At 44.2% G+C, this 26766-nt stretch overlaps 2 protein-coding genes across 5 annotated transcripts in view; one reads left to right on the forward strand and one right to left on the reverse strand.

Moving 5' to 3' along the window:
• Positions 1 to 615: 615 nt before the first annotated feature.
• Positions 616 to 8463, reverse strand: LOC310684547 (uncharacterized protein; the record flags this gene model as incomplete). Of its 3 annotated transcripts, none has more annotated exons than XR_014514751.1 (3): positions 616 to 3846; positions 4148 to 4286; positions 7462 to 8463. XR_014514751.1 is itself a non-coding variant. In XM_083455865.1 (2 exons), the coding sequence occupies 2 exons, from the start codon at positions 8461 to 8463 to the stop codon at positions 4281 to 4283; spliced, it is 1008 nt and encodes a 335-aa protein (XP_083311991.1). In that variant the 3' UTR covers positions 616 to 4280. The 3 variants fall into 3 exon arrangements, 1 of the variants encoding a protein (XP_083311991.1); XR_014514752.1 differs by having other exon boundaries at positions 2070 to 2594; XM_083455865.1 differs by having other exon boundaries at positions 616 to 4286.
• Positions 7430 to 26766, forward strand: part of MAN1C1 (mannosidase alpha class 1C member 1) — a 127539-nt gene continuing 108202 nt past the window's right edge. Inside the window, exon 1 of one of the 2 annotated variants that reach the window (XM_083455244.1) lies at positions 7430 to 7535. Coding sequence is in view for 1 of the 2 variants with exons in the window: in XM_083455243.1 (XP_083311369.1) it covers positions 9913 to 10521 (609 nt within the window). In the remaining variant the exon portion in view is untranslated. Of the gene's footprint in view, positions 7536 to 7712; positions 10522 to 26766 lie in introns of those variants that run through there. The other variant, XM_083455243.1, reaches the window with a different exon arrangement.

Below are 26766 nucleotides of genomic sequence, written 5' to 3' on the forward strand. Positions count from 1 at the left end.
TGATCCAGCAGGGCTCTTATGTTCTTATGACCTACCTCCTAGGGAAGCTGCTGGGTAGCCACATTAATAATTATTATTACTTACAAGTTTAACGATAACAGTTAATGAGCCTACCCAGGAGTTTCCTCAAGAGGTTGTGGTAAGACTCAGGAGAGGAACTAACATTTCCTGCATGCTGAAGAGATATGAAAACATTGGGCAATCCTCGCTTACCGGCTCATAATCTCATAGACACAATGCAAATGGAAAAAGGAATCTGAAGGGGAGGAAAGAGGAAAGCAAGTGGCTTGTCTTCCCCTTTCCAGGATGCTCTTCCTGAGAGGCAGTGACCCCTGGTCCCCAGAGGTCAGAGTGTGCAGTGGTGCAGCTGAGCAATTTTAGACTGTGGATTTAGGCTGCGTATGCACTACACAAGCACATTCTCCCTCCCCCAGTACTCCTGGGAAATGTGGTTTGTGACGGGAGCTGGGTTCTTAGCTCTGTGAAACATAAACCACAGTTCCCAGTATTCTTGAGAGGGCACTTTAAATGCATGGTGTGTATGGTCTTGCAGGGGGACCTGCTTTTTATGATAATGTGCATGACTTCAAAATGTGGTAAGCTAACATTTGGGGCACTAGACATCTGCCCCAAAGCCCTGCCCAGATGCTGCCACCACCAAAACTGTGCTTCCCTTCAGCTTTGTAGTCTTCAGAGCACACTTCTGTGGTCCAGTCATTTTCCTCACAAGTCTACTGCATCCTCTCCAGAGGTGCACTCGTTCTGGATCACACCTCCCACACTGATCAAAACTGCCTGGAATCATTGCAGGGATGGGAACCCTCTGCTTAGGGGCTGAAGGTAGCCCTCCAGGATCTCTCTATCTGGCCCTCAGGATGCCTCCCAAGTCATGCTACTCACTGGGCCTGCTTCACATTCTCCTTGAGTACTTTTGCCCGGCTGAAATGTATCCTTGAAAAACTGTGATAATGCCTCTCGCTTGCCTGGAGGGAAGGGGTGGTGTATGCAGCGAGCTTCAGCTTTTGTGTGGCTGGGCTGTAGCCTTGTGTCCAAAGTTTAAGTCACAATGGTTGTTCCTCCCACATTTGGCTCTTGCCTAACACACACCTGTGCCCCCTGGAAGTTCACTCAGAAAGAAATGTGGCCCTCAGGCTGAAAAAGGTTCCCCACCTCTGAATTATCCGGTCAGAGCCATGTGAAACAAAAGCTTCCCTTCCCATTTTTGCTAACATTTTGAGGCGGGCAGCCAGGGTGGGGTGGTGGGGAGAAGACAAAGACAGAATCCTTTCCACTGTGTTTTACGTTTTGGCCAAAGATGAAAAGTGCTCCTCTGTTTTCATTACTTGCCTCAGAGGGCTTATGGTTTATGCCAGTCCCTGCAAGCAATGATCCGTTTCAGATCCAGACCGTGAGTTGTCAGTTTTTGCTATTTTATTTAGTGTGTGACAGGACTCAAATTTTCATTATGGCCCCTGCAAGGCGATGTAATGTTCTCTTAACCACTCCAGCGGGGAAACAGGAGAGGGGGGGAAATGGGTTGCCACCGAAGAGGACAGCTTTAGCTGCCTCATGTGGCAGAGGCTGCCTTTCCAGGCTGAGAGGCCCAGGGACTATAGAGATAAAAAAAATAGTATTTTAAAACACAGCTCACCTTGCTTTTTCACTACTGGGCAGCAGAACAGGAGATCAAGACAAAGGGCCCCTCTGGACAATCTGTTTATTGAGCATTCCTCCTGATTTGCTTGCACAAAGCTTACCTAGAGATTTGACTATGTCCAGTCTTTACTGAGCATTTGTTCTGATTTGTTTGTGGGGAGGTTAAACAATGAGTGTTCATCTTGATCTATTTGCATGGTGTTTACACATCTCCCAATGAATCATTCATCTCACACTTTTCATTGCATTTCCCTGTCTGCTTTTTAACTGCAAAATGTCTGTGGTGTTGTTTATTCAAACATGTATTTGGTTGCATGTATACTGTATTTCAAGCACTCATATACATACTACTTTAAAAAGGCATGACTTCTCCACAAAGGTGCTTGGAAACTGTTTGTTAAAGTTGCTAGGAGATGTTAGGAGACCCCTGTTCCCCTCATAGAACTACCATTTCCAGATTTCCCCAGGAAGAGGGATTGACTGTTAAAGCACTCTTAAGAACTGTAGCTTGTGTTCTTATCTGAAGGCATATAGTCTTAGATCCTTAAGGGAAAGCCCCTGCAAAAGCCTCACTGCTGGGTGCGAGAGACTCATAAGAGGGGGAGCCATTTCAGAGCCTCATGACCCCCCTGCACTGTAAGGGCGACCCTGGGGCGTTTTGCCTCAAGTGCCAAAATGGCTGCCCCTCGACCCCTCGAAAAATGGAAACTAGATTGTTTCCACGGTGGAAACTGATAAACTGAGGTATCCAGCCTTCTGAGGTGCATCTGATTCAGCTGCCTTCCCAATCCTTCCCAAATGTTCTTTATTGCAGAGCTATAAAGGAGAGAAAAAACTTATTTCATTGGTTGCCTGGATGTAACTTTCCCAAGACACCTCTTAGTTCTTCTACTACTTAGTTCTTCTTCTACATTTTTTGCCTGGTTGGTGTTTGATTTCTGTGGAAAGAGGGAGAAGGGATACTGTGCTGAGCCATTCAACCCTTTTATCATATTCAAGGCATCTTCAGCTTGTCGCCAAAATAAATAAAATAAAACAACAGCAAAGCTCTTTTTCCCAGCTATGAGAAGTGACAAGGTGGGTTTTTGTTTTTTTAAAGCCAGCTGCAAATCTGGTTTTGGCCTGTTGAACTAATAAATATGTGAAGAAAGAGAAGCTGGGTGTGGGTGGTGATAGAGATTGTATAAGCTCCTCTTTATAGGAAGAAAATAAAATTGAAATTCTAAGGTCTCGCGACAGATCCCTAGATTTCACTTAGAAGTCAAGCTGTTCTATGCAACAAAACAAATGCTTAAAATAAAGTTGATTTGCAAGAATACAAATTTATTTAGATGTCTTTTAAAAATACATTGCTGTCTGTGAACCTGGGATCTGTTCGTTATTTAGAGACCTTGATAAAAGGTGATTGATAATAAAATAACAATAATAAAAAGGCTAGGTCCTTAAGGATGGAGTTGTAGCCACCTTAGTTCTACTCAGAGTAGACACATTGAGATTAATGAGCCTATTATTCATAGGGAAAAGGTGAGGTATAAATACCACTTCAGTGGGTCTACTCTGAGTAGGAACAGCATTGTCTATAACCTATGGATACCTGATTATTTTTTCTCATAAAAATACACGATTGTGAATAGTAGCAAATAGATGACAAATGTATTTTCTTCATTAATAACATATAAATTTATGTAAATGATCAAACTTTTGATCACAAAAAACTTTTGTGTCAAATTACACTAACTTGTTAAGCCCCTCTCCCAATCTCCTTAACACAGTGCCCTATTACTAACATTATCACAAAACGTATAAGCATTAATAGAAACATCCAATAGAATCCATCTAGATCCTTCCAGATTTCATGGGGCAGCCTCTCATGATCACATGTGCCGAGCGGATAAGACTGCCTGGAAAGACTACAGACATTTTTGTCCCATATGTGTGCATCCAGAAGGCACAATTTCATGCTTCTCATTACCTCGCTATATGCCAGATATTCACATGACATGGATTTGAACGGCTACTGCAGAGGAGATGGAAGTGTCTTCGCCAGAAGGACCAGGCCTGCCTTTACAAGACAAGCTGGAGGATTTACAAATAAACTTAATTACCCTGTCAAAAGTTTGGGTTGGTTTTTTTTTTGCCTCCAGTTCTGTCCATAACAATTGCATGTCTCTTCCCTCTCCTGGCTTTTTCCTATAACAGTAGATATTAAATTCAGTTTTTCTTATGGCTATAAAAACTACTTTCTTTGAAATTATTTCTTCCGGTCCTGCTAAAAATAGACCTCATAATACAAGAAGATTCCACTCTCTCTGTAATTACACCTTGGCTTTCTAACTGTCCTTTCCAGTTTATCTTATCAGTTTTTCATAGATCCAGCCTTGATTGAATTACAACAATAGAGGGGGAGGCTTGGTTTTCTGTGTTATACCTCCCCATTCTAATTTGCTTGCTTTTAATGTAATTACGTATTTATCCTTGAGGCCAGATCTACCTTAAAAATGGAATATTTTATTTTTTACATCCTTTAGATGTCTTCACTGTAGGTGCAGCTCTTGTGTACATCTCCCTTCGTTTTTCATGGAGTCTCTTCTCTTCCATTCATGGACTCAAGTGTGTTTTGTTCTTCAGCTCTGCAAACAAATGATAACCTGCAGTATCTGGTTGTTTTAGCTTGAGAATCAGATAGTTTGCATCTATCTTATTTTTGCCTTAAATATCTGGTTCCATCCAGCAGTACTAGGTTCCAGTGGGAAAATCCTGCTAATTCCAGCTCAGTCACAGAGGTCACTTGGGGCACTTCCTGAATGTTAATATTTTGCAGGATGGATTCAAGTGCATGCCAGGAAATTTAGGTTTGCGTGATTAAAGTGTATTAAAGTGCTCTGTTGCCCTAGCAGAAGCAATCCACTTAAAAACAAACAAACAAATTATTTGCAGTTAGGAAAGTGATGGAGAAATGCATTGGAAACTGTGGAATGACTGACTGACTGAATAACACAATGTATGAACACCCTGCAAGCAAATCAGCATAAATGTAGGGTGAGTGCTCATTGTAATATAAACTCCCTATATGCAAATCAGAACGAATGCTCGTAGACGCAGGTAAGCTTTGTGCAATCAAATCAGGATGGATGCTCAAGAAATAAATTGTCCGAACTGCAGGAGAATGGGTGTACAGTGGTACCTTGGTTTATGAACTTAATCAGTTCCGGAAGTCCATTCTTAAACCAAAGCTTTCTTAAACCAAGGCATGCTTTTCCATAGCAACAGGGGACTCAATTTACAAATGGAACACACTCAACAGGAAATGAAACATGTTCTTATTCCAAGGCAAAGTTCACAAACCAAAACACCTATTTCCAGGTTTGCAGCGTTCTTAATCTAAGTTGTTCATAAACTAAGCTGTTCTTAAACCAAGGTACCACTGTATTAAAGAAAAATAACTCTTCCCCAAGCTGGCATCAGCACCCAACATCCTTAAATGCTCCAGGACTCTGGCAATTTGCACCACTGGTGCTGGCTCAGGCTCCTTGTGTTGGGAAGCTGGATTTGGAAGCTGCCTCCTATTTCAGTTTCCACGGTACCTCTGGGCAACAAGTCAGAGCATAGGAAGAAATTAAAGTGACAGGCAGTTCCGGGTTTTCTGGTGCAGATCATACTGCTGCCGTCTACTGCTGCCACCACTCTACTGCTGCCACCACCTAATAAGCCTGCTGGGAGGGGTCCATTGATGTAGGAGGGACCCCAGGAGAGAATACTTTGTCAAAGTTGTCCTTCAAACCAGCAGTTGGTCTTAACTCTTTTTCTCCCTGTCTCACAAGGTTGTCAAGCTACAAGTTGCTCTGAGGTTTGAATTCCTCAGAGTAAAAGTAGGCTGTAAATATAAAATATTCCATTGTTAGAATTAGTAGTTGTCAAGCTTTTCAGTCCAAACATGCACTGAGGTTGCCTCTGCTGTTGCAGCTTCTTAGATCAGTACTGGGTCCTGATCCACCAGCTGAAGATCATATGTTTGCTTATTTTATCCCATTTCTGTATTAGTCACTTTTCAGATCCAGTCCCTCACAAAATGAGAAATAGAACAGCAGAAGCTCAGGGACACTATGAGGCACTGAGCAGATTTAGTCAAATAGATGCATAACAGATACAGTGGTACCTCAGGTTAAGAACTTAATTTGTTCTGGAGGTCCGTTCTTAACCTGAAACTGTTCTTAACCTGAGGTACCACTTTAGCTAATGGGGCTCCCGCTGCCGCCGCACAATTTCTGTTCTCATCCTGAAACAAAGTTCTTAACACGAGGTACTATTTCTGGGTTAGCGGAGTCTGTAGCCTGAAGCGTCTGTAACCCATAGGTACCACTGTACTGGATTTGATGACCAAAATTTTCTTAAGCAAAGGTGATATTAAAAAGGATAAGTTTTAAGACCTTTTTAAATGCCAGAGCTGAAGGAGCCAAATGAATTTTAACTGGAAATGAGTTCTACAACCCTGTGACTACCACCAAAAAGGCCCTGTATTGTGGGCTCACCAAGCTAATCAATTTCACCTTAGAGCATGTAAGCTGGACCTCAGATGCAGATCTTAGACAATCGGACAGGGTAATATGGGTGCAAACAGTTTTATAGGTAGGCTTGTCCCAAAATGTTTAGGGTCTGAGAGGTTAGTACCAGCACTTTTAAATGGTCTGGTAGCCAAGGCAAGTGGTGCAAAAGTGGTGTATGTCATCAACATATTGATGGCAGTGCAACCCAAAGCTTCGAATGACACCCCCTCCCCAAACATGGATGAGAAAATGCAATGGAAGCAGCAGCATTGTACCTATAATAGTGTATTTGAAGGAATGTCTGCCCAAATTCTGTTAGAAAGTTTACCCTATTCCAGACAAAGAAATGTCATGTAGATATATGGATGAACATCTTCCTTAAAAAGAGCAGACAGTTTGAAGTATGTAAAGCAGAGGTTATCCACCTTTCTGCTGAAGCAGTTTACAATTTTAGAGGACTAAAGCAAATTATATAACATTTAAAGTTAGGGGAGGGGCAGTCCAGCAGGAGCAGACCCTGATGTTGTCTGTGGCTGGCTGCCTCCCCCCCCCCCCCAGAGCATATGGTGTCTGTGGACCCTGTGGGGGAGGAGGGGACAGGAGCAGCCCTCCTGGCTGGAGCAGCTCAGATGATGTCTGAGTTGTAGACCCACAAGATCTGGAGGGCCAAGAGTTGGCTATCCCTGATTCAGTCCCCTAATAAACAGTTGACAGCACCTGCAGGTTTTCACTTCTTTTTCTGTGACCCTCCAAAACCAAATCATGCACAACCCAACTGGTTCTGCGTGGGATTTTGTTACCATTAAGAACAGGATGTGTAAGATGAGAACGCTTCAGCAGAATCACAAAACTGATCTGCAAATAGTGCAACAACCCAGCTAGCCTCAAACTGGCGTTGCCAGCGCGGCATATTGAGAAATTGATTTTTAATCCAAACCATTTTATTACACACGTTTCCGGGAAAATGCATTACGACATAATTAGCCATTGTGGACTGGGAGAAAATGGACTCTAGTTCTGGAAATCGTATCCCACAGGACATGTGTCAGCCTTTGAGGTGAAACCAGACTCTGCTGTGTTTATTAGATATGCGGCTCTTACATGGAAAAAAAGAGAGGCACGCCCCAACACGTGTCTGCCTCCTTCACAAGACGGCCATCCACCCGCTCCCGCCCCCGCGTAACGCTCGGCCGCCCTCTCCAACGATCTGAAGCATCTCAAGCCAATCAGAACGGGAAGAGCTTGCCAACCAATAGCGTACGAGGCGGAGAAGCTCCAGCCGGCCGCTGTGGTAAACAATAACGAGAGGGAGCTCGTGCCTGAGTGATAGTCCTGGTGCGCCAATCAGTCGGGGAGTAGCCACGCATACCGGTCCAATAGTGGGAGGGGAGGCGGGAAGAGGGGGAGAAGCGCGCGCCAAAACCAGGCAGCGGCGGCGACGCGCGCGTTCTCTCTTCCTCTCGAGGGGAACATCAACCGCTGGGAGGGGGCGTGGCCTGCGAGGGGCGGGTGTGCGAGCCAGGCGGGGCCCACGCGCGGAGGCGGGGCCGGACCGGAGGAGGCGGGGCCGGCTGGAGCAGGAGCTGCTGCTGTCGCAGTAAGAGCCGAGCTGCGGAGGGGGCAGCAGTAAGTGCAGTCCAAGGCTGGCCAGCAGCGCTGTTTGGATCTCCAGGAAAGATGCGAACTGGCAGCCGCTTCGGCAGGGCTGTAATTGCGTTTGATGAGCCTGGTGCAGTTTAGGAGGAGGGAGGTACCGAACCTGTAATTCTTGGATGGGAAGCGCGAGAGAGGCCCGCTGCCTCTGGGGAGCTCGCCTGGCAGCAACCTTATTTAGTGGGCACTTAGACCCATTGGCAGCGAGAAGCGAGCAAAGGCAGAAGCAGCATTTTCTCTCCGCTTTCCCAACATCTGTGCCCAGACAATAGCAAGACCAGAAGGGAGGCAGCGATTTCAGAGACTTCAGTGCCTGAAGGACCGAGAGAGAGACTGGGGCTGGGAAGCTCAGGCAACCAACTGTCCGCCCAGCCCAATAATGAAATGCACAATTTCCGTCCCACCCTCTAGCTTTCTCAAACCGAAGTGTGGATCTCCGATTAGAGCTGTGGATCTCTAGTGTATTCTCTCGAGGCTTTTTTTTTTTAAAGAGACAGTTGCTTCCATCCAATGAACAAGGAAGAAAAAGTTGTGAATCGTTTCTTCTCTGGGGAGGAGGAGAAGGAAGGAGGAGCCACGAAAGTCGGGATGCAGTTTGCCAGATGGTCATAAAAAGAGAAGAAAGCAAACAGCTACCCGACGACGTTTATTTTAAAAAAGAAATTACTCTGCATTAGGTGCATTTGCTTGCAAGCTAAGAAGGAGATTCCCACGAAGTCTTACCTAGAGACGAGCAAGAGGGATATTAGCGATCCAGTAGTTTGATTCCCCCCTTTTCTTTTATTCCCTCCGCCCCATCCAAACCCCTCCTCTGGCCTTGTAGATCCTCCCCTTTTCTTTTTTTCTTTTTGGAGGGAGGAGGAGGAGATGAACGTTCGGCTTTTCCCTAAACAGCCGGCCGATTATTGCCAGAAGAACCCGATCTGGGAAGCCTCGAGGATGCGGCTTGCAACAGACGAAAGCTGATGGTGAGTCCGTCCGGGAAAAGAGCGAGCGAGAGAGGCCGGTCTGAAGTGGATGGAGAGAGGAGAAGGACGGAGGGGGGCTTGCAGACGACGCCGCGCTTGGGACCAGCCGATCGCGCCCCCCGTGCGCAACAGCTCCCTTGTGCAGAGCGCGCCAAGCTCCCGCTCCTTTCCCTGCAGAAATGCTGCATCATGAACCCATCACCCATCCGGATCTGCCCCTGAACCAGACAGAGAACAGCACCCCTGGTGCTTAATAGCAGCAGCAGTAAGCAAGGAGGGAGCAAGGCGTGGACGAAGTAAAGGGAAAGAAAAAGAAAGATCCGCCAGATACCCCTCTCCCTTTCTGTCTGGCCAGGGCTGCCTCCATCTGCTGTCTCAGGACCCCTAAGGAGGCAGCGATGCCTCGGCCGTAGCCTTCGTGTCAGAAGGGGGAACTCCTCTCACAAGCGTGTGCGCGAAGAGGCGGCAGGAGGGCAGGCAGGAAGAGGAGGCTGCTTATCTCTCCCTGCGTGTCTCTCCGCTGAGCATCTCGTCAAGCAACTCCTCAACTTCTTGCCCGGCTGGAAGAGCAACCCGGAGCAGCTGCTGCAACTTCTCCCAGGGACAAGGGCTGCAAAGCAGAGTGGGACGGTGGCAAAGAAGCGCGCCCGGGTGGGTCCCTCTCTGTCTCTGGTCCTGGGGTGTCTAGTCTAGACTGATACACGTGTCCTTTCTTGAAGAACGCCAATTTTTAACTCTAGCTCGGGAGAAGCGCGCATTTTCACACTCCTGCACCACCACCCTTTATTATAATTATTATTTTTACAACCGGGATTTTAAATTTTATTTTTTAAGTCTCTGGATGGATCCACTCAACGGAGCAGGGCGCGCATTTTTATTAAGCAAATAGCTCTCTCCTCTGCTTTGAGACAGCTGATCCCAACCACCCGCCCTTTGATCCCGCCCGGCAGGTTGCTCGGGTCGCCTGTTTGACGCCCCGCTGAGGTTGCTGCTGCCGCCGCCGCCGCCCTCGCAGCCTCCTCGCGCCGGGTCCGGTAGCTTCGATCCGGGGTGGCTTCGCCGCCGCTGGTGCCGGGCCTTGCGGAGCGCCCATGCTGCTGCTGCGGAAGCTGCCGGGCATGCCGGGCTGGCCGCCGTCGGCGCTGGGTCTGCGGCTGCCGCAGAAGTTCCTCTTCCTGCTCTTCCTCTCGGGCCTGCTCACGCTCTGCTTCGGGGCCCTCTTCCTGCTGCCGGACTCTTCCCGCTTCAAGCGCCTCTTCTTGCCCCGCCGAGGGGGCGCCGGTGACGCGGGCGGGGACTTGGACGGGCTCCGCAGCCTCACGTCGCCGCCGCCACCGCCGCCCGGGGCCGACCCTGGCCGCCGCCATGCCGCCCCCAGCCCGCCCAACGCCGCCGCCGCCCCGCCGCCGCCTCGTCGCCTCAGGGACCCCAAACTCCCCCCCGTGATGGAAGCCGCCGCCGCCACTTCCTCCCGCCGAGAGCGCCTCAGCCCGCTCCACCGCCAGGGGCCGCCCGGGGAGAAGAAGGCGGCGGGAGCGGGAAGCGGCACCGGCAGCGCGGCCCCGCTCCGGCAGACGAGAGCCCCGTTCCGCTTCGACTACGAGGTCTTCCGCCGCAGCCTCCGCCACCCGGTGCTGGGAAGGAGGAAAGGCGGCACCGAGGACCCCGAGAACCGAGTCCGGCGCCTGAAGCTCAAGGAGGTGAGTGAAGAGGCGCTTCTCCATCTCCCCCTCTGCATACACAAACACACGCTTTCTTTTGGCATCTTTTTCCTCCTATGCCTTTCCTCAGGTTTTGCCGCCTTCTGAATTAAATTTCTGTTCGCTACTTCATTAATTAAGATGCTATCAATGGTAAGGGTTCTTTTAGCAGAGTGCCTGAGAAATGACAGGTCCCTGCCCCAAAGAGCCTAAGTGCTCTAAATCAGGTATCTTCAACCTTTTCAGACCCAGGACCCACTTTTCACCCAAGCATGTGCATGGGGACCCATTTCTTAATCTTTCCCCATCTGTTATCATGGTGGTACTGCTCCCCTTGCGACCCCCCCTTGGACCAGGCAGTGACCCACCACTTGAAGACCAGTGCTGTAAAATGTGTCATAGATGAGGGTAGTCAATATGGTGCTGTCAAGATACAACTCCCATCGTCCCTGACCATTGGTCATACTGGCTGAGGCTGATGGGAATTGAAGTCCTCCACACCTTGAGAGCACCATGTTGGCTACCCTTGCCGTAGACAGGGATGAAACAATTCCTTTGGTGTGGAAGCTCTGCTTTTGAATCCTGTATAGCTGATTAACGTGAAATGGCTTTCTGACTATGTTCAGAGGTATGGTTTTCCATCAGGGCTGCACCTTTTGCACACTGGAAATAGGTTGCAGGGCTGAACCCTGGCTCAAATACATTCCACCTTCATTTAGTATTGTATAGTGCCCTCTTCCTTAACCCCTTTGGTTACCTCTCCACAGCTCCCCTCTGTCCCCACACCTCCATCTTACCTTTTGAGTTCATTCAGAATTAATCTGGAATTGTTACTACTGTCTTCACAAGTGTTTACATGGATTAGAGTTCCTCACTTTGCCTCATAAGCATGTGTTGAAAGGGTGGGAACAACAGACCGGCTTGAGACTGCAGTCTTAAATCCACTTATCTGGGGAGTAAGTAAGCCCCATTAAAACTTGGAGGGATGTGTGTAAAGCATATTGTGCTGTAAAGCATATAACTTGGAACAACTTCAGATGTGACTTTAACAGGTAATGCGCTGCAGACCTGTGTTATGTCTGTTGGTCTGCTAATGCCATCATCTTTGAAGTGGGGACACACATTGGGTTTTCAACCATGAAGATGTATGCTGAAAAGCTGGAGATCTCTGAAGCTCTGTGCAGTGTGTTTCTGTGATGTATGTGATTTAAAACATGTTGAAGACTACAGGTTCTAGAGAGTGTGTGCAACATGGGGTTGTAATGCATAGCTGTTAAAATTGTGAAGTGGCTTGCAAAAGGCATGTTGAGTGATAAGTAAGCATCATATCTTGAGTACTGTGCTTTTCTCATCATCATCATCATCATCATCATCATCCCCTTCCTTGGGTTATGCCTTTCACCCCATTGCCTCTTTAGGCTTCTATTAACTGCCCATTAATACTCCTTTTGTCCACTCACCTTTTTCATGTTCCCAATTCCTTCCTTGTATTCAGCATTTTTTGACTGCCTTATTTCTCTCACACACTACCCTTCATTCCTCCCCCCTCATGTTTCCACTTAACCACTCTTTCTCTGTTCTGACTTACCTTCCATTTTTGCTCTCAATGGCTTTTTCAATTACTCTTTCATGCCTTCTCAATTTGTATTTTCTTGCTCCCTTTTAGCTGCTCCTATGCATGTTTACTCACAAGTAAGCCCCACCACTCTGGGATTTTCTCCCTGTAATCATGTATAAGAGTGTAGCCCTGCAGTACCAGCCCTTATGCACACTTATTTAGAAGTAAGTGCCACAATATTTAATAAAGCTTACACCCCAGTAAGTGTGTTTAGGATACTGTACAGACTTAATTGCTTTCTTCACTTTCCCTTATCTCCCCCCTCCCAGCATTCATTACCCCAGTGTTTTCCATTATACATTCTTTTTCATGATACAATGTTATATATACAAAATATTAAACACACAATCACCTTTTTGCAACCTCAAGTCAAACCTTTGTACAATAATATATTTTGTTTCTAGGAACTGACTACAGTAGTGTACATATTGTTTGTGTTGTATCCGTGTGATAAAGCATGCAGATGTGGCATAATTTTTTTTTAAGCCTACTGTTGAAGCTGAGTGATGTGTAAGCACTAGAAGTGTGGCATATAAAGAATAAATAAATATAATTCCCATCTGTTGCATTGTGTATCATATGTGAGCATGGTACACAAAAATGCACTCTCTCATATTTTTCTTCTTTTGTTCTCCTACCCTCATTTCAAAACTTCATGCACCATATTAACACACAATATGAACTAATCCCTTCTCACCTTTAGTTAGTGAGCCCCCTCAACGTTGCTGCTCATTTTTGTATTTTTTCTTACAGTGTTACCTGTCAATTCTTTGTTATCTCATGCTGTCTTGTGTACAAATAAGAGTTTTTCAGGTAATATAGTAGAGTTTATGGTGCACACTTCTTTTTTTAATTCTGTTATTTGTTCCTGGTGAAACAGGCTTTTGAAACACAACAAAAGCCTGTTAAACCTATTTAACCAGAAATTAGCATGACAGAAGCGGTTAAAATAGAGATACATGCCCAGTATATATATTATCAGACTTTTTGAAAAGTTATCTGGCTATAGCTATAGCAACTCTGTTATATTGGTTTGGTCCTCCTTCAGTTTGTTTCACCAGGATCCCTGTGTGTGTTTTACCAACATTCCCCCATTATTCTTACTTGTATTGCATTTTTTCTACTGATCATTCTGGCTTTTCAAATACCTTTCCTGTGGTTTTATCCATCCCTGCTTCTGCCACCCATCTACTTCTACTTCCTTCTCTTCAATACCAGATCGAGATTCCTTTTCTGGAGCTAACTTAGCACTCAGCCCTTTGAAAGCACATGTCCCCTTCACCTCTCCTCTTTGCTTTCCCATAGAGCAGATATGAAGGAATTCTAATAAGCTGGTAGCAGGACACAATAAGATCAAACAGAGTAAAGAGACTCTCTGGTTGGGTCTTCAGGGAAAAACACTGTAGAAATTGAAATGGCTCTTGGGAAATGGTGGAAGTTTGGTCAATTGAGATGCATGAAACCAAAACTTGATGAAGTGTTTGAAATAGATAGGGTGAAGAGGTCCAGAAGGTCATCCCAAGTCCAAAGTGAACCTTTTACCTAACAATTAGGTTACATCAGCCTCTCTAAGGCATGTTTCAACCTTTTAAGACCTTGGACTCATCATTGACCACAGCTTGCCACATGGGACCCATTCCTGTATTTCATTTTGTTTTTGACTGCACGTCTTTCTACCTTTACCCCTTTCTCCTCTTGCTTTCTCGTAACAAAAATAATGCTGCTGGTATGACTCACATTAGGTAGGAGATCTGTGGGCTTCCACTCCTCAGCTAGCGTGCAGAGGGCTGGGATGAACTGTTTGCTCCTCTGCCAAAGGCAGGACACAGAGCTGTAGTGCACGTGTAGGAAAAGTCAGAAATGTCTTGCTAGCTCCTTTCAACTGGAGCGGGGGACACACCTGGCCCTGAACTTGATCATCGGTGAGAACCTGTATTCGTGGCAAAACCCATTTTGTCAAATGGAAATTTCATTTTGGCACGTGTCCCCACTACCAAGGTGCATGCCATTTCTGGTTAAAGCAACCCTTGATTCCCAGTGTTATAGGCAACAGAACAGACATAGATAAAAGCCCGTGGGAAGCACTTGTGTTTGACCCAGTGCGGCCTCTCTCCCTTTGTACAGTATGTTGGCACCCAGCATTTGATGAGACACAAGGAGAATAATAGACCAGATTCTACCATGTGTCTGTGTTGGATTCCGAACAATCTCGCTTGTCACGGTGGGTTTCACACGTGTAACTGAGGACAGAGATTTGGCCCAGTGCCAGCAGTGCATGCATAAAAGGACTGGCTAGCAGCTTTGCAAAAGCGTGACCTAGTTAACCAACAAGCTATAGATTCAATGCAGCACTTGGGATCCTTTGGCTCCACTGGCTTGGAGCAAACCTGAGGTTGGCAACAGATGCTAATTCATAAAGCACAGCAATGAAATGGTGTGAGCATTAATTCTCTGGATCAGTTTCTCCATCAAACATCTTTGAACAGGGAGGAAAGTCTAAGTGTAGTAGAACAAAATCCAGGGTGACAAATCATGGTCGCAACACACCTTTTTATTTATTTTTTAAAAATATACAATATAAAATATTATTTCTGATTCTGAGCTTTTCGATCAAGTCTTGCAAAGAAAGCAGTGCACTAACAATAAAATTCTAATTTCTCTGCCAGGCAACCAGACAAAATGCACCCGGGGTGCTCGTTTTTCCTTACAGTCCCAGGCATAGTTGAGATTAGCTCTGCCTGCCTGTTGGACTGTTGTTAGCAGCAGGGAATTGAAAGAGGACTGCTGCCCCCCTCCCTGCCGCCTTGGTTTCTTTGACACTTGGGAGTTAAGGCTTCTCATTTGTTTCTTGCTGCATTGCAAGCTTCTGAGGCCTAGAGCATTCTGGTACAAGAGTTTCTCTTAACCACAGTAGCATTGCTTTATACAAGGCAGCACATACAAACAGGTTGAATAAATGAGTAAAGCACCTCTAAGTTAGTGGCACTTGAATCATGAAACCAGGGCTACGTGTGAATTTTCCCTAAGCAAGCATCTCTAGCAATTTCTAATGTACAATCATGTCCAACATGATTATTTCTCCATAAATTAAGAGTAATCTATGCAAGGCTGCAAAAGTGCTTCACCTGATTCAGAAGGGCTGGCATCTCTGCATCTGTGATTACTTGGCACCTAACGTTGAAGGGCCTACATTGCTGTCTGTTAAGAGGTAGCTTTGAAAGCAGTGTTAATGAAGAAATGGATCCCCACCCCCGCTCTTTCCAAGTAGCTCATTTTTATTCCCTTTCTCCCTTTTGTTAGTACATTTTGTTGCAGGAAACCTGTAGATGATGTATATTCAGTACAGCCTTAACACAGACTTGAAAACCGGAGATGCTTCTGGGGCGTTTGCATGTGGCCATTTCTTGAAGGGAAAAGGCAGCCTTGGTTTCTTTTGTGGATGGGTGCAGAATGTGAATCCTACTTGTAGAAAGTGTTGCATCTCTTTTCCCCACCAGAAAAAAAGAGAGGAAGTAGGGACTAGTTGTGTTTTCTTTTCAAGTTATTGTAGCATAGGAGCAGATCAGAAGTAAGCTTGGTTGTACAGAAGTTGCCTATAGGTGTGACTCGCTAAGTACAGGTCTAAAGTTGATGTCTTCCCTGCCCCAGATCCAGGCAAATTCATCTGGATAGCCCCCCAGGATTTGAAGCTGTAGCTCCCCCTGTTGCCTCACAACCCTTTGGGGACAAAGATGCAGCTTCTGTCCTGGAAACTGACCTGATTGCTACATCTGTAATGACTCTGCTGCAGTATTTGGTGTAACATATGCTGTATTCTAGATACTTTGAAATAATGTAAGGGTTAATTAATAGGACTGTGGTATTTTAAATAATCTCCAAATATCTCATTCTATCATTCTGGTTTTAACCAGATCCTTGAGTGGCTTACAATTTTAAAAATCCAGTAAAACAGGTTAGAGCACATCACATCCCAGTTCTAAGCAAGAAAATACGAAAACAGCAGCAAACGTTTAATATAAAAACAAGCAGATCAATTGGTTGTTCCTGAAAAGCCTTCTGAATCAGAAAAGCTTTTGCTGAGTTGTGTTTGAATTCTTAACACTTACCTAATTTTCAGATACATCATGTACTCAAATTCAATGTAAAATACTTGCGTTGTTATAATTAAGTAAAAGTCCTGCATGTTGTTTTTAAAGAACTTCATTTGTCATCTTTTCAGCTATTGGACTAGGGAGGTAACTGTGCAAAACAGGAAAAGAGGCTAGTTCAAGATAAAAAGTTGAGTTTTCAGCAATTGTAAGGACTAGAGGAAGGAAATGGAACATTGGGGTAAAGATAAAAATGTATTAAAAAATAGTGAAAATCTTTGCAGGAAAGAGAAGGCGACAGAGCTCTGTGTCAACCTTTAGGATAGATAGTGGCTGTTGATTTATTAGTATGATGCAATTTTAGGGAATTGCTGAGAAGACACTGAGAATTGTTGGATGGCATGTCAAACTATTGTGTAAGTTGTTTCTTAGGCAATAGACACATGAAAATGCTTTTGCCAGAAGTTCTTGTGCAATGAATTGGTTTGTGACTTTAATTTCCAGATAATTCCTTTAATAGAATTTAAGAATCAGAACAAGGAGAGGGTAGTAATGAATCTGGAACATTTTCAAATGCAAGTTAGCAACGCTTCACATTCTTTTATCTTTTTTTTTAATGCCCCTGAAATGTTTACATGTATATTTAAAGTTGGGTGTGCATGTTGACAAGTCAGAATTTACTAATGTGTACCATACAGAAATTTTATTTTATTAATTAATTTTTTAAAATAATTTTTTAAAAATAAAATTTCTATCTTCCCACAGGAACTCAGGGTGGTCAGCTGCCAAGTAGGACAATTTAAATTATAATAAAAACCCATTTAAAGCGTTTAAAAACAATAATAAGATCTAAAAACATGTAAAAACAGTCACATATCCTCACAACTCTTCTTTTCAAGGTTGACAGGAACAGCTTCTTTCACTCTCAAATGCCTGGGTGAACAGAAATGTGTTTAACTTCCTTGTGAAAGTAATAAATGAAGAAGACAGAGGTACTTTACCAGGGAGGGCATTCTACAAACAGGGAGCCGCTACCAAGAAGGCCCTGTCTCAGATCAGTGGCACGATTAACAGGGCCTCCCCTGCTGATAATAGGACCTGAGATAATATTGGGAAGTATCTTTTAGATATTTGGGTCCCAGGTAGTTTATGTCTTTGGGATTATCTGCTGTTTCTTGCTGTGTTTACATTTAGTTCTAAGCCTAGGTTTGCTGCTGGATAATGGGTTAAACAACTACAGCACTGTTTAATGCTCTTGGGCCACTCATTCCTATACTGATTTAGGGAAGGGTTCAGGTGCTTGCCAACACCATCAGGATGCAAACATGGTTCCTTCAGGGGAAAAAACTTGGTAAGTTCAAGGAATTCCAGGGACAACAGTTGGGCCATTCAGTTTATTCATCAAAAATAATTGGAGTTGTCATGAAATCTTGTATCTCAAAAGAAAGAAAGTGGAATTGAGAGCCCTTAAACTTTCTGGTGTTTATTGACTACCCACCCCCACCCCCTGTCTTGAAAATGTAACCAATCTGAGGATGAGGTGAGTTGCAGGAATATTTAACTTGGAATAAATGGTTGTAGAAATACTGTAGGCCCCAGATAGGCTAGCTCCAGGTTTCAGACAGCCTCCTCCCTCTAGCATTCCCAGATGAGAGCCTGCTGTAAAGTGTCCTCTGCCTCCTGAAACATTTGCAGATAGTTACAAGATGTAGGACTTTCTCAGTAGTGGCAGCCCTTTTACAGATAGGTCCACCTGGCTTCCATGTATGGCAGGCATGTGGAGCCTTTGGCTCTCCAGACGTTGCTGAACTACAGCTCCCATCAGCCCTAGTGAGAATACCTGATGGCCAGGGATGGTGGAAGTTGTAGTTCAGCAACATCTGGAGGGCCAGAAATATCTCGCACCTGATATATGGAATATGTGTATGTGAACGAAAAGCCTTTCTCTCTCTGAGGAAAATTAATCCTGTAAGCATTGTGCCTATTGAGCTTTGGTTCTTTTAAAGAATAAAGCTGTTACTCAGAGGCAGCTTCTTTAACATGGCTCATTGCCCCAAAATTTTATTCATGCAGTGGCTTTCTGGGGACTGTCCCTGTAGGGTCCCACTCCTATACTCTTGGCCTTCTATCAGCCTGGACACTAACGAGTTCTGGAGATCTTTTGCACTTTTCAATACACTTTTTTCTAGTTTTGATGTGAGGAGTACAGTGTACCATCAGCAAAGGTTGTAGAGTTCTTGTGTGCATGTCCTATTAGGGGCTCTGCAGCTGGCATGCTATTGGCAGTGATCGTTGAAGCTTTTGCTTTCAGGGAACTTGCTCTGTGCCAAACACTTCTATGTTGATTTGCCAGCTGAGGAATCCCTGAGCACCTGCCAGTGTATTGTGCAGGATTCTGATGTGCTATGTGCTCTCTTCGTGCGGGGATCTGGGCAGTTCTGTTGTGCCTTGCTATTGGCCCGCTGATCAGTGTGTAATACAGAACATAAGTAATGTTCTCCATCTGCTGCAAATTGCCAAGAAAGATTGGCAGAGGTAGCAAGGAGTCTTTGAGGAATACTGTTATAACATCACTGAGGAACTTTGATAAACTTTCAAGGACCCCCAAGTTCCCTGGAATACAGTTTGCCAATGCAATTCCTGGGCTTCGTATTTGACCACAGGAGGGGTACTTTGCACTTTATTAATTTGGAAAGTTGCTTTTGGGGAAACTTTCTGTACAATGGTTTGCACATAATGGTCCACAGCTGCACAAATGATAAACCATAGGGGGCTACAAGCTGCAGTTCAATACAGGCAGCTGTTAATGTTTATTAAAAGTGAATATATTGTAGCCATGATTTTAACGTAGTAGGAGAGTCAGAGTTGTGTAGAAACGGCAATATCAGGCACAGAATTCAGCCTCGGTATTTTCCCTTCCTTCCTTCCTTCCTTCCTTCCTTCCTTCCTTCCTTCCTTAAAACAAGTTTCTGGCCCTTATAATCATGCAGCTCTGTTTGAAAGGCTGTGGACCATACCTGGTGAAATTTCAGAACATCAAGGAGAGGAGATGTACTTTGTCATAGAGCGCACAAAGAATTCACATACTCAATCCCTGGCAACTCCAGTAAAGGATCATAGGGAGCAGAAGTTGTGTCCATCAGACCTGGAGAGCTGCCAGACACTAGGCCACATGGACCAATAGTTTGAATTGGCATAAGAGAACTTCATATGCTCATTTCCATTGGTTTACACAGCATTTCAATATTCAGAAGCCTTTTATGTATTTATCTAGCTGACCCTTGCAACAACTCTTTGAATTCATTCTGCCCCAGAAGCGTTGATTTGCCTAAGGCTTTTCTCTTCCCCGCTTCCAAAGTTGTAAACAAAGAATTTCAGTGTGTCAGCTAAGCACTCTTCCTGGTTATCTTGTGTCACTGTTTCTCTTTGGAAACATGAACCCTGGTCACCAGAAATGATGATCTGCCTGTGATGTGCACAGTAACATTTCACAGGATGAAAGACAGGTGGGTCAAGAAGTTATTGATTCTCTGTCATCCCATTTCAAGCTGTGATTTCATCCATGTGAAACTGTATCCCTGGGCTGGTCTTAGTTTAAAAAGACTATTTCATTCTATGCAGGTCCAAACTCATAACTGTTCAGTCCTACTCCTTACCACTAGAGTAGCCTTCCCTAACCCAGACTGTTTTGCACTCCATCATCCCTGACCATTGGTAGTGCTGGTTGAAGCTGAAATACAAAACATCTGAAAGGCATCAAGTTGAGAAAGATTTCTATACAGCTGGTGTGGGAATCTTTGGCCCTCCATATGTTGCTGAACTACAACTCCCATAAAATCCCATGTTTGCAGGGGCTGATGTGATTTGTAGTTCAACAACAACGGGCAGACCAAAAGTCACCCACCCCTGCCAAAGAGAGTAAAAATAACCTTCGTTTCTCAGCTGCAAGTTGGTAGACATTTTGCTCTATACCTGAGAAGTAATCATTTATCTTCACTATATTTCCCTACTGTAGAAGGTTAGTACCCATCTAGAGAATTGCCTAAGATGAGGTGTGTTACTTCTGACAGTTGCTTGATGCTTCTTAGAGGTAAGAAAATAGTAAAACCACCTCAGCAGTATCTGCAATACTGCTTTGTTTTCTTTAAAAAGCGTCAAACAAATATAGGATAATTCATCTCCTAAATTTGTCTCTGGAAGCTGGCTGTCATATAATTGATCAGTAGTGCATAGTTTCAGAGAAAATCTAATTTTTAACAAGTGCCAAATACTAGTGATTAATGTTCAAAAACTGCTGTCTGCTTGTAACTGTAAAAATTACAGAGTGGGATTCTGTATTTACGTTCACAATGATTTTTTCAGATCAAATTCGCTTGAGTTGCAAGTCAACATGATTGGCAGTCTTGCCCCACCCCCCTAAGGCTACCTTCTTTGGAAAACACAACCAGAGATCTGGAAAACTCAAGCAGTTTCATTCCTGCCTCTTGTGTCATTGTAAGCAGTAATAAAGTGTTGTACTGTTGGAATTGAGCAGACAGTAATGGATGAGGCAGAAGAGGCCTCCTTTGTGATGTCTTGTTGGCTTGACAGGATGGGTGGGGTAGGGGTGAAAGAGACCAAGAGCGAAAAGAACAGATATGGTCCCCTTCAGTTTTCTGAGGCCTAGTCATAAGGATTGCATTAGTGTTTGAGAATCAATTATTGGACACTGGGAATGAGGATTATTCTGTGTCATCTGTTCAGAATCTTCTTTTGATTGATGGCCACAATACATCATATTCTTGTCTATTTATGAGTCATTCATTCCTGCGGCTTCTTTGGGTGGGGGAAACCTGTTTTGGGTAGCCTAGCAAAACAGCTGACTCCAGAGAGCAGCGAGACAAGGCAGTGTCAGGGACTGGTTGGACACAGAGGAATGGTGGAAGGAACCAGCTGGGGAACCCCTAAGTGAAGAAGGCTCAGGGTCTGGGGATTGGTGGTGGGATGACGATGAATGGTCTGAGAGAGAAGACTAGGAGGAGGTGGTATCAGAAGTTAAAGAGGGAACAGGGCTTAGTGAGAAGGGAGAGTCTGTGGCAAAGAGAAGTCCAGAAGCAGGAGAGTGGGATGAGGGATGCTAAGAAGCAGAGATAAGTCAGGCTGGAGAAGAAGCATGGGTCTCACTCCTGCTGCAACAAGCTCCCCTCCCACTGATCTCCCAGGACCTGGAGAGGCATGAAGCAGAAGAGTAAAGACAGGTATGCAGATGCAGACTCAGATTGCTTGGGAAAAACCCTGGAGAGTAGGGGACATAGGAAGGCAGGGCAGGGCAGGGCAGGGACTGTCAGTCTCCACAACTGCCTTACAGGGGCAGTACCTACAAAATAAGAATTGCTTTGCTCATTAGGCCTGGCACCCCTGTGCAGATCTTGGTGTTTTTTAAATAAAGAGTTAACTTCACTTATTCCATGTGATTTATTGCTGGTTCATTCCTAACAGGCAGATGCATGGAGCCAAAGTGATATAAGAAAGCTTCAAAGACACCATGTGGTCTTAGTGTTACCTTGCAATCTTCTCTTGGGGTGTCTAATAGCCATTTTTTATTTGCAGTTTGTGTGGCAACAAGTTTGATCCCAGTGCTAGACCTATTTAAAATAGACCCATTGAAATAAATGTACATGACTCAAGTCCATCAATAGCAGACGGTCTAGTCCTTGACTGCATAGCTGATGATATCCATGATTATGAGCATGAGCCCAGAATGATGGTCTGGATTAATGCAGCCGATATGAACTTGTCTTGAGTATCCTGGAAGATCGGGCAGAGGGGATAAAACTGTTCCTGGGCAGCCCTGGCATGGAGAGTGAGGAATATGCTTTTGAGCATACTGTGGCCATTTCAAAAGGTTAGGAAACTTTGACATGCAGCTTGGCTACTTTCATGAGCTATCTGGGCTGCTCAGGTGCTGCACAGCTCATATTTCCCAATCCTTTTCTGAGGGCTATAAGATAGCTTATTGAATAACCAGGGAATTGCAGAGGAGTCTAGAAGGCGGGAATGTTGCTCTGTGACTCTTAGAGTCACACCGGATAGAGTAGGAATGCAAGAAACTGCATTATACCAAGCTGGACCAATGAAGTTCATTTAGCTCAGGTTTGTCTGTACTGAGTGACCCCGCAACTCTCCAGAGTTTCATGCAGGAAGTTTCTCCCAGTGTTACTTGGAGATGCTGGGGATTGAACTTGGGACCTTCTGCATGTGAAACTCTCCCACCAAGTTGTGGCCGTTCCGCTGTTGGGGGTGTTAAAGAGCCAAGCCACTTACTGGATAGTGCAGGAGACTGGTGCCCAGAATCACTTCCATGTGTTCCATCATGCCAGCTGGGTGTGACAGAACTGTTAACATTAAGCTTGGTGTGGTTAAGCTGCCCTTTCTGTACTTCTTCAAAAAGTAGTGACCTGCTTGCCTAGATTATCGTAACAGCAGGTTTATCATATGCCTAGTACCTTTGCATGCCTGCTTACCTCTGCATCACATGGAACGTAAGAACAAATGGCAGATAGCAAGCAGGTTAAAGGAGATTTACTGCCAATGGTGCAAAGCAGGAATGGGGAAATAAAGAACATGGAAGATGTAGGGACATGGGTCAAGTTTTCTACTTCTTGGAAAATAAGTGACTTAACTCTAAAAATGCCTATATAGCAGCCCTGTGTATCTTACAACACACAGTTCTGTTCAAAGTGAGCACTTAACATTCTAGGCTACCTTGGAGACCAATTAGAATTTTCTCTACTAAAATAGATTGGATGACATGTAGTTTTGCTATACAAGGGTAGTTGCCCTGTAGGAAAAAGTATGTCTCTTATGAAGTGTGGTGTGAAGGTTTGTTTTGCCATGAGTGCACAGGATGGAAAGTTGCTGTGCATGTGAAAGTTGCTTCCTGCATCCCCTTTAGCTGTAGTTCAGTTGTACTTTGCCATGCCAATTGCTCTCATTGAACTTCCTCTCATTCTAAATGCAAACTTTTTTTTGCTTTTGTGCAATTTGTTGTTGCTTCCTTATTTTATTACCCTGGTTTAGCTTTTTAAAAAAAACCCCAATTGTGTTTTTCTTGCAAATATGCAGCTTGGCTTATGATAAATAACAGTATTAAATCAAGCAATGCAGGGGAGGCGTTGCTGGTGTAAACATTTGTTTTGAAAGTCCTCCTAGCTTTTTGCTACTAGTGTGCTTAGTTTCTCCCTACCTCCTGCAACAGTGTGGCTTGCTTCTTTTTGCTTTTGAGTGCCTTCAGAGATTCAGATTCCAGTCTGAATGTCTTCAACCCAACTACTCCCTGAATATCTAGGACCTGGGGGCAATTTGTGGTTGGATACCTGTCCTTTAAGACAGAGCTTTTATGTTTGGTTGAGGAGGTTTGCTGAGCTTCGGGGAGGTGGGAAGCCAGATTGACCTCCTCTTTTCACCCAGCAGACCAAGGCGTTAAACACGCTGAAGGGGATAGAGAAGACCAGGGAGGCAGATGGGTCTGACCATGCTGATTTCCTCTGTTCTTCCAACATCTGGGCCCTGGCAGTTAAGACTGGCAGATGAGGTCAGGTGTAGTAGCTTCTAAAATTGGCTACAATACACGTTTGGAGAACTAATAACAACTGAATACTAGGTAAGAGCATACATAGTTGTTAGAAGGTGTTCTAAGCTTGTAAATGAATTATAGAAGAACCTATAACCACTTGCAGTATGGGAATAATGATTCTGACCTACCTTACAGAATAATTGTAAAGATTTCTGAAGTAATACATTTGGGATGCCTGAACACTCAAAACACTTAATAAATTCAATGTCTATATTATCCACTCCTTGTAAAAAAAGTTTCCTCATAACTCACTTTTAGACCTGAAGAGGCCTTTCCTCTTACCAGGACATCTCTGTATCCAGGCTTTTAGAGCATTATTTTATACTTAAGACATTTATTTGTTCTCCTACCTATGTAGCTCTTCATCTATCCTATTGTGATAGCCTTATTTCCTGGGATTTTTTTTTTACATAGGGATTCTACCTGTGCAGCTTCCACTACTCCTCTTGAGGCTGAAAAATCCATGATAAAGAACACTTCCTTACTGTAAATTGAGGGAGAAAAGTCACAGTTGTATGGCTCGGACTATATGGTTGTGGCACTTAACATGTGAATTCTTGTAGAATTGTAATGGACTATGTTTTGACCTGAGGAGCTTAATGGAGATGGTTCTTATAGGGATACACAGCTGCATTGTGGCTCGCCTGTTGAGGGTTTCGTGAGTCTTTGCTAGGGCCAGAGGCCTACAGGCACTTTGGTTTTCTGCCTGCATAGCCAGTAGATGTGAATGCACTTAAATCATTTTCCTCTGAAGTAATGTTTTCCTCTATAAGCTGGATGTACTTCAAATATATGAAACTTGGAGAGCTGACAATTGACAAGGTAAGTCATATTTTCAACCTAAATGGCATTCTAGCTTGAGTAGAACTTTGAAGCGATGGTAAATATATTTTGAGTACCACATTTTCTCAGGGCTATTACACATCATTCATTTTAAGATTGCACAGAATGGTACATATCAACTGTTTGTTGCTTAGTATTGGTTCTAAGAAATCGACTTGGAGTATATTGATGCCCTCTTGGCCTTCTCTCCTTCTTTGTTTTAATCCTTTTTCTCTACTGTACTCATTGTAAATCTCCTTTGTATTAGAGGTTTTCATTTAACCTTGAACATGGGAAGCTGTAATTTTGAAGCCAAGCTGCTATCTATTCCAAGAAAAAGTAGAAAGCTCAGCTATCTTTCAGGGAGTGATTTCACGGATTACACAGAGTCAAATCCAGGTTTTCCACTGATTGTATACCCAACAATGTGTTGCAGCTAAAACAGTTTACACTTTCTGGGTGTACAATTACTGCATTCCATGGTCTTCAGCTCCTCAGTTTGGTATTGAGAGAGAGGCATTCTATCCAGTGGGATTTGGGATTATATGTTTTGCATTCCACTGGGATGCAGTAGCCAAATGGTCGGAAAACATATCTTTAATCCTACAACTTGAGTTAGATGCCTTAAGTGGCTTCTCACCAACTATGTTAAAGAAGTCAAAGGTGGCTGCTGTATATGATATTTGAGCACCTCATGGTAGAAGGAGCAGCATTGATTGGACTCTAGTACTTGGCTTCTAGTAAGATTTGTAATACTAACCTGCTGATTGGAATTTAAAACAAATCTGGCATAATATTCAGTATTTTGAGTTTCTTTTCCTTTGCCTTGTAGAACAGGGTGCAGAGCTTGTTAACTTCCTCCCTTCTCCATCTTTAGGTGTTCAGCGACTACTTATTTCATACAACTGAAGCCGCACTAGTAGAGACTGCTGCTTACTGTCACCAACACTTCACATAATCTTTTAATTTGTCTATATAAGAGTTCAGTCTTTCAATCACATTGTGCAAGTGAACCACACAACAGTAACAGTTTCCTGGAGGGAATTGATCTATCCCTGAAAGTAATGTGTGTTTACTTCATCTTTAAATCAGAGGTGTAAGAGGGACATTGCCCAGATTGCATCCATGGTGCTTCTCTAAATTGTTGAAAAACTGTAGGCTGCTGCTATTATACCTTGGAAACTACAGACATGGAAATCCAAACTGAGTGCTCTTTAGATGTGGTTCTCCCATAGAAGATGGACAGGGTGAGTTGACCCTTGTTTTCAACAAGTGAATAGTGTTAGCAGCAACTGGAGCTGGATGCCGATGTTAAACCATCAGGCTTTTATGATGGCTGAGGGTTTTTTGGTCTGGTGCCCTTGTAAGAAGATCAAGTTGTTGAGGCCAGGTTGTATGCAAATCAGAGGCCTGGGCCTGGGGGCCAAAGCAACCAGAAGGTACTTCTCTGTTAACCAAGCAGAGTCAGAAAGCTAGGCTCCTAGTATTTATTCCTGGCCTGGCCAGTCGGGATACATAAACTGTGAAACTCTCTTTCCACAGAACATATTCATTGTACAGGTTTTGCCATATGCTGAAGATGAACTCTTTAACCCAGCCTTTTACAGTTAATGTATTTTGTTTTGTGGGAGCCATGTCTTTTGCTAAATTTATAGTGTTCTGCTACATTTGGCACGTTTTCCCATGCTTCCTAACTGTAACACTTTTATCTATTTTTATAATTGTTATAGCAGCCTCATATCCAGAATTGCTGAGGAATGCTAAGGGGAAAAAAACCACAATGCATAGGTGAAAACATCCTCCTTGATCTCAGGAGCCATCATGCAAACTTTGGTTATACCTAGAGAGAGGTTCAAAACACATAGTGAACAAACAACTTCCCTGGGATCTTATGGTGAAAGGTGTTTAAGAAGCCTTAAGTAAAATAAATAAATAAATATTGCCAGCTAGTTTTGGAAACTGATCTTGTGCATGCCCTGTCCTGTTAGGTATGTGAGGAATCCTCTGAGGACAATGGGTATTCTGGCCTAGGTGGTTCCCTAGAGTTGGGCCCAGGCTGCTTCAGGGTGTGAGGTTCCTAGCTCAAGCTGACAATTCTCTGG

This window comes from Podarcis tiliguerta, assembly GCF_965153285.1.
Source record: "Podarcis tiliguerta genome assembly, chromosome: 8".
Lineage (NCBI taxonomy): Eukaryota > Metazoa > Chordata > Lepidosauria > Squamata > Lacertidae > Podarcis > Podarcis tiliguerta.